At 40.2% G+C, this 13,123-nt stretch overlaps 2 protein-coding genes across 4 annotated transcripts; both read right to left on the minus strand.

The window, feature by feature from the left end:
• Positions 1-158: 158 nt before the first annotated feature.
• Positions 159-5,092, minus strand: LOC127366796 (gamma-enolase-like). 2 transcript variants are annotated; one of them, XM_051406101.1, is made up of 14 exons: positions 4,942-5,092; positions 4,720-4,777; positions 4,209-4,294; positions 3,907-4,002; positions 3,689-3,747; positions 3,530-3,599; positions 3,280-3,413; positions 2,972-3,194; positions 2,690-2,887; positions 1,970-2,046; positions 1,472-1,596; positions 1,263-1,371; positions 956-1,014; positions 159-753 (listed from the first exon to the last, which is right to left on the minus strand). In XM_051406101.1, exons 1-14 carry the CDS (start codon positions 5,075-5,077, stop codon positions 684-686), a joined length of 1,500 nt encoding a protein of 499 aa, XP_051262061.1. In that variant the 5' UTR covers positions 5,078-5,092; the 3' UTR covers positions 159-683. The 2 variants fall into 2 exon arrangements, with proteins under 2 accessions (XP_051262061.1, XP_051262062.1); XM_051406102.1 differs by lacking the exon at positions 4,720-4,777 and having other exon boundaries at positions 4,942-5,026.
• A 951-nt stretch (positions 5,093-6,043) lies between these two features.
• On the minus strand, positions 6,044-12,151 carry mlf2 (myeloid leukemia factor 2). 2 transcript variants are annotated; one of them, XM_051406173.1, is made up of 8 exons: positions 11,831-12,151; positions 9,359-9,470; positions 9,201-9,236; positions 8,718-8,771; positions 8,466-8,594; positions 8,083-8,242; positions 7,706-7,920; positions 6,044-6,545 (listed from the first exon to the last, which is right to left on the minus strand). In XM_051406173.1, the coding sequence occupies exons 1-7, from the start codon at positions 11,872-11,874 to the stop codon at positions 7,709-7,711; spliced, it is 747 nt and encodes a 248-aa protein (XP_051262133.1). In that variant the 5' UTR covers positions 11,875-12,151; the 3' UTR covers positions 6,044-6,545; positions 7,706-7,708. The 2 variants fall into 2 exon arrangements, with proteins under 2 accessions (XP_051262133.1, XP_051262135.1); XM_051406175.1 differs by having other exon boundaries at positions 6,044-6,594.
• Positions 12,152-13,123: the final 972 nt, after the last annotated feature.

A 13,123-nucleotide genomic window follows, 5' to 3' on the forward strand; every position in this document is an offset into this window, starting at 1 on the left:
GAGGTGCAACATGCTTGTATGTTCCTACTTTCTACCTACTACCGACCATTGCTGAGGTTGTTTTCTGGTTTTCAGCCATGTTTTATTCAGTGATTATTTAAGCAAGAGAAGAGCCCCGCAGAGCATCCACCTTTAAACAAATACACAGAGAACTTGAGTTTGAGTTAACATGTATCCATTTCTTTATTAAGCTAAACCTCAGACAGACAAAGTAACAGACACAATTTGTGTTCACATCAAAAAACGACATGAGGAACAGGAGAAGAGGAAACAACAGGGACAGGAGAACAAAACAGTTCTGCAGTGAGAGAGACAGTCAGAGGGGTCTGGAAAGAGAAAGAAACTAACAAGTGCATCAGGGAAAGTGCTCGTCTGCTGAGAGGTGAAACACGATGATGTTTTCCTCCAGGCTTTGTTCAGGATTTGCTGCAACCGGCTGTAGTCAATTAAGTCAATCACTTGCTGAAGCGTCAGGTCAATATACTGTAGTTACAGTGCATTATCTGCGCATTATGGTTATTTGAAAACAAATTAGTCTTAATGCTTTTAAAGTGTGTCTTAGTGTATTTAGAGCTTTGCTGAAACAGGTGTCATTATCTCATTTATGTGCGTGTGTGAGGGAGATATAACATGACTGTGTGTATATACGTTTTCTTGTGTGCCACTGCAAACGGCACGAGCACTTAAAGTGCACTGGGGTTGCGAAAGTTGTGCCCAGCAAAGCGGGCCTGATCACCCAGCTCTTCCTCAATCCTGAGAGGAAGAGGAGGTGAGAAAGAGAGAGAGAGAGAGAGAGATGCAGAGCAGGTAGAAATAATGTGAACAAGGACAAAAGCAGATGAAACAAAGAAGGAAAGAAGAGGAGAAATATAAAAGTGATGTAAGTGATTCTAAAAATGTTCTTTATGTATTTCTATACATGCACATATATACAAATCAAGCTACGAATACAAACCTCATGAGCTGATTGTATTTGGCCAGACGTTCTGATCGACAGGGAGCTCCAGTCTTGATCTGAAGGAGAAAAAAATATGAAGGATCACAGAGAAGCTGCATTACTGGTACTTGGTATTCGGGCAGCAACTTACAGTCATTTTCACTATCAAAGGATTTTTTACTACATGACCTTATACATGAGCTATTTCTGTTAAAACCCTTCCCATTGTGTTGTGCACGTGTGTGTGTGTGTGTGTGTGTGTGTGTGTGTGTGTGTGTGTGTGTGTGTGTGTGTGTGTGTGTGTGTGTGTGTGTGTGTGTGTTACCTGTCCAGTGCAGAGACCAACCACCAGGTCAGCTATAAAGGTGTCCTCTGTTTCTCCTGAGCGGTGGCTCACCATCACACCCCAGCCGTTCTCCTGGGCCAGCTTACACCTGAAAGGCAGGGGCAGTACAGGTACGATGCATACTCTTAGTGCAGGCATGTACACACACGTGATTGTCTATGCATCAAATACACACAAAATCTACTCACGCCTTGATGGCCTCTGTGACAGAGCCAATCTGGTTGACTTTAAGCAGCAGACAGTTGCAGGCCTTATCCTCCACAGCTCGCTGTATCCTGCGTGGGTTGGTGACCGTCAGATCGTCTCCAACCACCTGCACAATGTACACAACAAAGTTACAGACAGATCGAATTGCATCTTGTTAATCAGAGTAATAGTATCAAGTCTACTCAGCCCAGAAAGTATTAACGTTTGTCCTACATATACGTAAATCCATAAACCAATGATATTAAACTCTGATTCTGCACATGAAGATCAGCCTGCATTACAAAGTAAGGAGAGTCAATGAAATATGCTATTGAGTTTCATTCAGAAACTGGAGAATAAAGCATTTATTGCTAAAAATCAGGACATCATGACCTCTACAGCATCAATTTTTACCCTTTTTGTGGATGGAAGTGCATTACTTAAAGGACCAGCTGAACTAATTCCCTTCCACATAACAAGGACACAGTGTGATATCTTACCTGGATGCCCACTGACGCTGTGAACTGTGACCAAGCAGGCCAGTCATCCTGGTCAAAGGGATCTTCAATAGACACAACTGGAGGAAAGAGATGTGGGTAAGATCATTTATTTGCACAGGTTTAATATTACCACCTGCTTTGAAAACCCTTAATTTTTCCATTAGTCACTTACAAGTAAGAGCTCTGGTGACATTGCCAATAAAGGTTCAAATAGGAGTAATGTTTTAAAAATGCACTCACATTTAACACAGATGCACACACACACTTGCCCACACAAGCAGGAAGCACACCATTGACAGGGTAAAGAGCCACATCAGAGTAGGTCCCTGCCTGCCAAATGTGCGCTGTAGCGCATAATTAAAACCTCTTTAACAGGCCCGAGTGTCAGGAGGAGAGACCAGGCTGTGGAGACATCAAGCCCTCATGTTCTCTTACTTTATCTGTCTAAGAGATGTTGAAAGAAATATGGCAATTGTAGAAATGTCAAAAATAGGCTGGTGTGTCAATTTACTGATAGAAATTCAATCAGCTATTAACACTGACCACTTGTCTTTGCACAAGCCTGGAAATCAATACATTTCCCTTATTTGAAAGGTCCATGATGAATAGGAGTTGTCTATATGATGCTATCTATCTAACTATAACAGCTGTTAGAGAAAAAATACTTATTTCTGGCACGTCTTTGCCCCAAATCAAACACATTCTCATCAGAATACACACCTGGGTAGTTGTTAATAAATCCCTGGTAGATACTGGCCAGCTCATCAGCACTGATGTTGCGGGCAGCGTTGGGCGCAGACTTAAAGTCCAGGTCGTACTTGCCCTCGATGAAAAACTCTGAAGCAGCAACATCCATCCCTATCACCACTTTGTCTGTGAAGCCAGCCTTCTCTATGGCCGTCTTTATCAGCTCCAGGGCTGACGGAGAGAAATAGCAAGATGAAAGGTGACCAAAGGAAATTAAGGAAAGGACAATTTGTTTTTCACTGTAGCTGTGTTTACCTTCACTGTTCTCTTGTATATTAGGAGCAAACCCTCCCTCATCTCCCACATTTGTAGCATCCTGACCATATTTCTCCTTGATGACACCTCTGAGTGTCTGGTAGAGCTCCGCCCCCACACGCAGAGCATCACGGAAAGACTCCGCTCCTACAGGAAGTACCATGAACTCCTGCATAGCCAGCCTGTTACCAGCATGGGAGCCCCCGTTGATCACATTAAAAGCCTGAGGGAGCACACAGATAAAGGCAGATGAGATTGTATTCGGGCTTTTGTGTTTGGAAAAATTCCATTTTTGCACAATGACTTACAGGAACTGGGAGGACCAAGTCTCTGTTTCCTGCCAGATCAGCAATGTGACGGTACAGAGGGACACCTTTCTCTGCTGCGCCAGCTTTGCATATGGCCAGTGATACTCCAAGAATAGAATTGGCCCCAAACTTAGCTGGGGGAAACACAGAAGCAGTCACATAAGCACATGCAGTCAAGTGGCCACTGGTGCGGAAAAATGTCATTGCACATGTATTCCATCACTGTACATGAGATATGATTGAGGCTTACATTTGTTGTCAGTGCCGTCCATTTCAATCATCACGTTGTCCAGTTTCTCCTGCTCCAACACACTGATTCCCTGACAGAAAAACAAAATGTCAGCAGAGTTTTTTATTCTTGTTTGACCATTTCTGCTTAAAACTGATCAAATCCTGCACTGCTACTCACAGACTGCATGAGGGCGGGTCCAAGGGTCTCATTAATGTGACTAACAGCTTTGGTTACACCTTAAGACAGCAGGACAGAGGGAGATATTTGGATCCATGGAAAACGAATATTGTCAGACCACATTTATGTCACAAAACCACAAATAAAATGTTCAAAGCAAGAGCCGGGGAAAAAAAGAGACAGAAGCGCAGACGATGCATCTCGTTTTAAGTGTTCACCTTTGCCCTTGTAGCGAGTCTTGTCTCCATCCCGGAGCTCCAAGGCCTCGTAAATGCCGGTGGATGCACCGCTGGGCACAGCAGCCCTAAACAGACCTGGAATGAAAAAGATTGGTGGGTGGAGAGAGGGACATGTTTAGGGGTGAAAGGTTGAGGAGGCAGCGAGAGGGGTGGAAAAGGTAAAAGCAAGCCTGTGTGAATACAACCTTTGAGGTTTAGATTAGATTGTCAAACCCATTATCAGACAAGGTCACAAATACAGTACATGAGTGATTCTTTTTAATGGATTTATGTTTTTTAACCTTTGCCAGTATGCAGATCTACTTCCACAGTTGGGTTTCCCCTGGAGTCCAGGATCTCCCTGGCAACAATATTCACTATGGACATCCTGTAAAAAGCAAGAAAACATTAGCTTTATTTAACTATTTTTACTGCACATTACATTCAGTGCTCATTTTGCAGTCCTACCATCTGATTTTGCCTCTTTAAAAAAAAAAAAAGAAGAAGTACATGAGCAAGGGAATGGGGGTAGCAGAGAGACAGATGAGGATGAAAATATCAAACGCCAAAAACGCATTTCATTATAGCTAACAGCGGTGTTGAGGTGCTTCAATTTTACATTAGTCACAAGGGCTTCACACCCCTCTTCCTCTTCGTCACATGCACATACATTGTGATGATAGTGACGCAGCCTTAGGGATGAAGAGCTGTGGAAAAGATGCTCCCTAGGAAGATGCTGGCACTGACACGCACACACCCACAACCACATATACACAGACAAGGAAACATTTATCATAAGCTAATAATGCATACCTATTTATGAATCTACTGTCAACCTGTTCCGGACCACCAGCCAGTTCAATTTTCTGTGCTGTTTCAGTCAGTGAATATGAATATGGACCAATGGAGAGATGAGATGGTGAGAAAACACACAGCGAGAGGAGATGAGGAGATGAGAAGGGGGGAGGAGGAGGATGGAGGAGGCTAAGAGGGATGGAGGGAATGAAGAAATAGATCAATCTTTTTAAACATTACCTGCAGCGTGTTTGAAGCCTGGTGGAGAAAGTGAGCGGTTGTGGGCGAATGAGAGGGAGAGATAGAGGGACGGAGAGGTGGGAGGAGAAGGGGTGAAAACATATGACACACAGGGGGGAGGGGGAGCGTGAGTCATTGGAGGATGCAGAGGGGAGGGGAGGGAACCAAAGTGGGAGAGGAGAAAAAAGGGGGATAGAGTGGAATAGCAGGGCTTGCATGATATTTTTTTCTTTTTTAGAAAGACACATGAAAATAAAATGTCTGAGGAAAAGAAAGATCTTTCTCAGTGGGCTCCATTTTCAACCTTTTCATTCAACACCGTCTTCCTGACTTCCTACAAGTACTCTCATTTGTTTGGCACTGCTTGCTGAGCGCACATCCGCTCGTCTGCTATCTAACTACAGCAGCACTCATGACATGTGTGCAAATATTGTCTCAGCAAAGCGCTAACATGAAAAGGTAATTTGAGGTTGCATGCAGGAGGTTCTGTCATCCTGCAAAGAATGTCATAACTGGCGTAAAAGTAAGGGTTTGCAAGAGTAATGGAAACACACATCTGCATATTTAGTTGTGGATGACAGGCAGAAAATATCAAAACAAAGAAACGATGAGGAGGACACATCTAAGCAAAGGCAGATGCACAAAATGAGATGCCTTGTTGGGTAACTTCAGAGATCTAATGATGAGGATTAAAGGAGACAAGAAGACAGGTAAGACAGGTGACAAGAGCAGTGCATGCTGGGGGGAGGATGTGCATTTAAAAATAGTCGTGGATGTAATTAAAGGTACAGCGAGCACAGACGGAGGCAGGCAGGGAGCCTGCTATGGGAGTGATTTGTCAAAAGAGAGAATGGTTTTCATTGGCTGCTCCACTTGTGTGCTCCATCTGGATGTCACATGACCTGCAGACATAGTGGCACTGGGAAGAGGGAGCATACGAATACAGGCACATGCAGTGGGGGGATAAATGTATAGCGGATTTGTTTGTTTGTAAGCAGCAGAATTAGATTAAATACAGACAGAGGAGCCAAAACAAACCTTTGTTTTTTTATAAAATACACATTAAATACATTCAATCTCAAACAACCACAACAGAGACACATTTTGTAATTATCTAACAATGTTTAATGAACTTTTATTTAGTTAGATTAATTAGTTAACAGTATACAATTCAATTCACTGACACACTAGTGTCTTCACAAACATAAAATGGACTGTACAGCAGATGTACTGTATACTGTAGCACTTAAGTGCAGTGGGCAAAAACACGTCAAGTTTTGAGAATGAGTATATATAAAGTGAGCGTAGTTATACCCATGTATGCACAAGGGTGCCATTGTGTGTGTGTGTGTGTGTGTGTGTGTGTGTGTGTGTGTGTGTGTTGAGCGTAACAGTGGAGAAGGAGAACTGTAAATGTAACTATCAAGTGTGTGGGTGGGGGGTTTGTTGAGTGTGTGTTTGTTGTTTATGTAAAGACAGTCCAGTCATATCAAACATTTACGACGGGCAGTTGTGACGGTCATCAACTTCCATCTTCAGCGTGGTTCACAGCATCGGGGAAATCTTCCCTCAACTCCTTTCATCTGGTTGGCCAAGTGTCACACCTGCAGGGACAGTCAACCTGTCAGTCCAAAATGGTGGTCCTAGATCGCACTGTGAGACACGTCCAACAACAGCCAATTTAGCAGTTTGTTGATTAAAGACAGCTCGCATCAAAAATTCTCACAACGTGACTCCTGTTACGACCTATATTTACAAATGTTTGCAAACAGAGTGGTACAGATGGATAGCAAGTTGATGCCATTCCTCCAAATTGATATTTTCCAGTGTGCTACAGTTTATTAGACTCATACAGTGTAACATGCAATGCACCTGCAAAATCACGATTATTGTACTGTGTATATTTTTACCATTATTGTTCTAGTGTTATATCATTTTACAAGTGTTGGCTACCCTCTTGTGGGTGTTTGAGGATCACTAAAACCAGAATAAATGCAAATTCAAATGGAAATCTATTTAAAACTGTAATGTAAAACTGATCAAACAATAAGAAGACAATCCAAATGTAAAATAGCACCTGCTGTAATGGTTCCATTAAAACCTATATATGTAAACCGGATGAAGGTCGTGCAGACCGAAATGTTCAGCAGTAAGTGAGACAGTGTGCGGGAGTCTCTCATTGTTATCATGCTGCACCTGTCACATATTCAGGTGTGCAGAGATATTTTTCTATATGATTAACATAAGCTGAGCGACACCCAACCCAACACTTTAATGTAAAAATTATGACCATCTCATGTCTGGAATGCTTTTATTACACAGTATCTGGACAAAGGATTGTCTGCATCTAGCACCTCTTTTATCCTCTTAACATTGTTACATGTGCTTAAATTCAGGGAAAAAAAGCAGACATATGAAATACAGCCTGACCAATGCTGGATTTTTAAAGCCTATAATGATATTAACAATTGAGGAGTTGAAACTGAAAATATTTTAATCATAAACACGACATAAACATACATTTTTAAGTTTTTTTATAGTAAAAAATAAACTGCTCGATATGTAATGGTCACAGAAATACCACAAAAATATTTTTTTTTTCTGTACTTACTTATTTATCAGCTGGCATATTCCCCAAAACAAATACAGATATTTTTAGCTAAAACTGTATATATATAGCCATATTATTAGAGCCAGATCACGACTAAACCCATCAGGTCAGGCTGAACTTGAGCAGCAGTAAATACTCAGTGCTCTCTCTTACCTCTCACCAGTCGTAACGTGGACGGGTTTGGGGCTGACGGTGTCTGGGGGACTCGTGCCGATGGCCTGGTGGGGACGTTGAGCTGGGAGGGGCAGTAAGGGCCAGCTGCTGACCTCCTGCCCGTCGATCTCGGCCGTACTCCAGCGCCCGGGCATTCGGGGGAACATATCTTACGGCCTCCCTCCTCCACTCCTCATCGAACGCTGCAGCATCATCTAGTGGGAACGGTGGACAGGTTAAGTGACACAAATAACATACCTGAAGTGACTGAAGCATTATCAACCTTTAGCTAATTAAATAACATTGTTGTGGACACGTTGTGCTTCCTTTGAGCTGTAATAGTAAACAATCATTATCTCTCTGGCCCAGTGACTCACTCTCATCAAGGTTAATGAAGTCTTGCCGATCCTCGCGGTCTCCAGTGCGGCGATTTCGTGAACGCTCCATTATGTGTGCACGATCCCCGATGTGGTGGCCGATGGCCAGACGCTCGAGGCCGCTCTCGCTGTCCCTCATGGACTGCCGCGTCTCACGGATCTGAGGTGAGAAGTGATGCTGTGAACTCTGGACGAACTTGGACCGAAATGTTTGTATGACAACTATGATATTTATACTGTACATGATGTATTTATTGTCACTACAATTACTGGTGATTTCATGTGTTAATGAGGCCAGAATGTCACGGTCATGCCCAGACTAACAAAGCATGAAGGCCACATGTCCAGTGAGGAGAGTAATCGTATACTGTAATAATTCTCACCCCTCCAGGGCCTGTTCTCGTTTGACTGGTCTGCTGATAAACTTCAGGAGGCCCTGAGTCTGTAGAGGAGTAGGAGATCACTGTTGACGAGGAGAACGTCTGACAGTTTGGTGAACTGGAAATTCTTTCCTGTAAGAAGAAGCAAAAACAAAAGTAAACAGAAGGTGAGACGGAGTATAGTTCAGACAAAGGTTTCATTCAGGAGGGTAATTACTTTCTGTTTATCTGAAATTGGTTGACAAAACTACTCACCATGCCTCCCATCATTTCTCCCATCATGCCAAACATATCCATGAAACCTCCACCCTGTAAAAATAATTGAAAGGAGGAAGTCTCATTTGATGAAACATCAAGTAGAAACGCAGTGGAACACCTCTGAAACATTGTTTGCTGGCAGTTCAGTGCAACTAGGGTCCTTATTTAAGCCCCAAAACCCTTACTGTCAGAGCAAAAAGATGCACTTAACACACTTTTGTGTGGCAAACAATTCATATAATCATATTCTGAAATGACAAATCATGTTTGATCGCTGCTAATTCTGTTATTAAGGTGGATAAAAACAAACACAGATTAAAGTACAAGTTGTGTATTTTCTCAGCTAATACCATATACTTCTGGTCATATAATGTATCAGTATAAAGTTAAATTTCAACATATTAGTACATGTATCTTTATCTATGTGTAATCTGTAATATGAAAAGTTATATTTCTGCAGGTATTGAAGCAGCTACTCACCATTCCCATCATGCCAAAGGGGGCCAGCGGACCAGCCTAAAAGAAAAATGTAGACTTTAAACTCAAATCTCAAAAATATAACCGATAAACTTATGTCGCTATCAAACACATGACACATTTAAAACACATGAATAAGTCCATAAAGTTAAGAGAGTTACCTGTCTACGTGGTGCACGAGGCGCCTGTATCTGGGGTGCAAGGGCAAAGGGGTCCATGCCAAATGGTCCAAACAGAACCCTCATCTGCTGCCTGTGAGCAGCAAATGGATCCCTAGAAGAAATCACAGAAATCACAGATTACATTGACTTCACATCAGTTCTTGTGAATCGACTCAGTGTCGCTGGGTGACTACACGCACCCACATACAGTATGAGAATGCAAGCTGAAACCAATTTAAGAGGAGGATATGAGAGATGACTAGAGAATCAAGAGTGAAATGTGTCCGTAGTACAAAGTTTCACAAACTGGAGTACTGAAAATTGTCTGAGAAGAGGTTGTGTGTCTGATGTAACTGAATTTCTTATCTTAAAGTAAAAAATGGTTTTGTAAAAGAAACAAAGTATCAAAACAAGGGTCACTTTGGAAACTGTGCCAAAATATTGAAGCTAAATCAAATGATACTTCAACATATCTCTTGTGAAACCTCCTGAACCTCCTCTTGATAAGAATCAACACTGAGTCCCCAAAGATTTAATGAGCCGAGCCGTTGTTGAGTTTTCATTAATTACACACACACATACACATATATATATATATATATATATATATATATATATAGTCTATACATATATTTCTATATTAATACAGACAAACACTAGGTATAATTAGTTAATATTATGGTTTAGATACACAAGACTTTACTGTTACTAATCACATCACACCACTGTCACTTTTGTCTTTAGTTGCTCTTGTTTATATTTTTATTTCTATTCTTATTTTAGTTTTATATACATTAGTTTATAAGTAATATATATATATTAGTTTTTCTATTTATCTGTAAATATTTCTGTCCTTTTGCTGCTGCAACAATTTAATTTCCCCTCTGGATCGATCAATACAAGTATCATCATAATCAAGTCTAAGACTGCAACTAACAATAGTTTATATTTTTGATTAATTAATTTATTATGTTTTCAATTAATTCACTTCACTGTTATATTAAACAGACAAATATAGCTAATCTTCACATTTAAGAAGATTTTTACTGTCAACTTAAGTCAAATGAGTTACATAATTAATTATCTGTCAATAAACTAATCATTTAAGACACTAATAGTTCAACTAAAATAAAGTTTTCATAAATTTGAGTCTGATTTCCTCCTTTATGTTTTGCTTTCAAGAAGAGCTGCAACGATTGTTGTGATTTGTTTTGAGTCAAATTCTCCACTTTTAGATACTTAATATCTTTGGGTTGTTGACAAAACAAAACATTTGAGGACATCACATTGGGCCATAAACATTCTTCACCATTTTCTTACATTTTATGGACCAAACAACTAATTGATTAATCAAGAAAATGATTCATTGATAAGGAAAATAATCATTAGTTGCAGCCCTACTTTGAAGAGCACGGACGGAGATCACCATAGACTTTACTGAGCTGCAATGATTCGATTAGTCAATTAACAGAAAATTAATTAACCAAAAATTTACTGTTTCCATCCTCTCAAATTTAAGGATTTGATGCTTTTTGATATGATGATATATTATGACAGTAAACAGAAGATCTTTGGGTTGACATGAAATATAAAACATTTCTGACATTTTACAGACAAATCAAGAAAACAATAGTTATATATATATATATATATATATATATATATATATATATATATATATATATATATATATATATATATAAATCAATAATGAAAATCAGTGTAACCTGCGGCCCTAGACTTTAGAGTAACAGTAATATATTTCTGACCCTGCCTGGCTCTTTATCTTGTTTAGACATTAGTGCTGTTTCTAATTGTGTGACAAAGAAAACCACCAATGCTTTCAGCATCACTATTAACAAACTAATAATAAAGATTGTGCCTGTTGGTGCTAGCGGATCAACAAAAAGCAGCCAGACTTACAGATGTACTCTTCACATCAGTTTTATTATGAATGCAAACGGATGCATTATTTATTCAGCAATAAGTTTCAGGATGATCCACTTTCATGCATGTAGAGGAATACTCTTCAGGTGTTATGTAAACATGTTCCGACACTCAGACTAGAAAAATAAAACGCCACCTGCCATCAATTAGCTAAAGCTTAATCTCAAAGTTATTCAGGAAACAACGGGGAGTTAAACGTGGCGATAATCGGATATTTTAGCTGATTGACTGGCTGATTGGTTAACCAAGCACTTGACAGATTCTTTTTTTTTTTTTTTTTTGTTATTGTCTATCCAATATGGTGGACCACTGTAGGCCCCCACAGCTGGCTAGAGTAACGTTAGGTACCTGCTTAAGGCACAGTGGAGGGAGAGAGGGAGAGAGAGGGAGAGAGAGGGAGAGAGGGAGAGAAAGAAAATGTGACTTAGCGAGCCAATATGTACATTTTCACACCTCTTGGCCAAAAGACACAGAGCGAGACGACTGTTCAAAACAAAACAAATAACAATTAATGTCCACACTCACATCATGTAGGGGTCGTCGTCAACGTCATTCAAGAACCGAAACATGCTAGGTGCTTTAACTCAGCTGGCTGATGCTAGCCAGCTAGCTAGGTAAACAGTCGTGCTTCTCAAGGATGAAAAAGGATGACGGTCTCAAACTCTTGTCAGGCTGAAAGTGGAGGATCTTCCGTCAGCGCCGCGACCAAAATACCAAATCACTGCTACTGTTTACCCAAGTGACAGGTAGCTCAGTTTCACAAGATAGTAAATTCCAGAAACCTGGACCAAACATGAAAACGGAAGTCGGTCCTCTGACAAAGAGAAGCAGCACTACTGTCAGGTTAGCATCGCAGCTAACGACGGCCACTTCCGGTCTGTTTTATTTTTCAAAATAAAGTGTTTCCCCCCCCTCCCCCCAGAGGCCTTCGCTACAATCTCTTTACATAATGTGTCGATTTATGATGTGAAATAGTGTAAATCAGAATATATAACACATATTTTAAGTCATGAATCGCGTCGTAATAAACATATGTGTCCTTTAATAACCGGTTATGTATATTTTATGTATAATAATGTTAGTTTCTGATCCCTTGTTTTTAAATCTACCTCTCTGGATCGCAGTACTTTGATATATGTTGTGTATAAACTGTATATATTGGGCTGTTTTAACTTTAACTTTTTTGTATGAATGTTTTACTTGCGGTATTAGCCTGCCTCTTGCTGCTGCTTCTTGGTCAGGTTGTAAATGAGAATTGGTTTTCAATTGACTTGTAAAATAAGATAAGATGTTCCTTTATTGATCCCCCATGGGAGAAATTCAAGTTGGACACAGCAGCACAGGAGAAATGTAGTCCATATAGTAGAGGAGAGTAAAAATACAATAAAAGAATAATATATTTTAGTTTTGGTTTATTTATCTGATTAAATAAAGGTAAAATTAAATAAATATATTTTGAGATTTTTCTCTATAAAGTTGAGTATAATACAAAAGATAGTGGAGCAGTACGCTACAATAGGTCTTTTTATAATACAGTTTGACTAAGAAAAGCACAGGCGTTAGTATAAAGGTTCAGCTCTATATTAAAGAATCCCTGTAATCAATGATCTATTGTGACGTGTTCTTCTGTGAAAAAGGGCTGAATTACCAAATGAGGACCCTCGACTCCCAAACCAGTCTCATCGGGAGGCGCTGAGATCTCAGATCTTCTGGTATTGCGAAACTAACTGGTCCCCAAGACCCTAAGGGAGGGGGGCACTGCTCCAGTTCACTGTGTGACAATTAGGTTAATTCAAATTTGAACTCAAATTGACAGAG

Source organism: Dicentrarchus labrax, unplaced genomic scaffold (genome assembly GCF_905237075.1).
Source record: "Dicentrarchus labrax unplaced genomic scaffold, dlabrax2021, whole genome shotgun sequence".
In the NCBI taxonomy this organism is placed as follows: domain Eukaryota; kingdom Metazoa; phylum Chordata; class Actinopteri; family Moronidae; genus Dicentrarchus; species Dicentrarchus labrax.

Coding starts and splice junctions, on each gene's coding strand:
- LOC127366796 (XM_051406101.1), bottom strand. CDS start 5,077: ATGACTCACGCTCCCCCTCCCCCCTGTGTGTCATATGTTTTCACCCCT. Junction 1,597..1,969: donor CAGCGTCAGTGGGCATCCAG/GTAAGATATCAC, acceptor TACATTGTGCAG/GTGGTTGGAGACGATCTGAC. Junction 754..955: donor AAATACAATCAGCTCATGAG/GTTTGTATTCGT, acceptor TCTTCCTCTCAG/GATTGAGGAAGAGCTGGGTG.
- mlf2 (XM_051406173.1), bottom strand. CDS start 11,874: ATGTTTCGGTTCTTGAATGACGTTGACGACGACCCCTACATGAT. Junction 8,595..8,717: donor GAGAAATGATGGGAGGCATG/GTGAGTAGTTTT, acceptor TTCTTCTTACAG/GAAAGAATTTCCAGTTCACC. Junction 8,243..8,465: donor CGAGAACAGGCCCTGGAGGG/GTGAGAATTATT, acceptor TTCTCACCTCAG/ATCCGTGAGACGCGGCAGTC.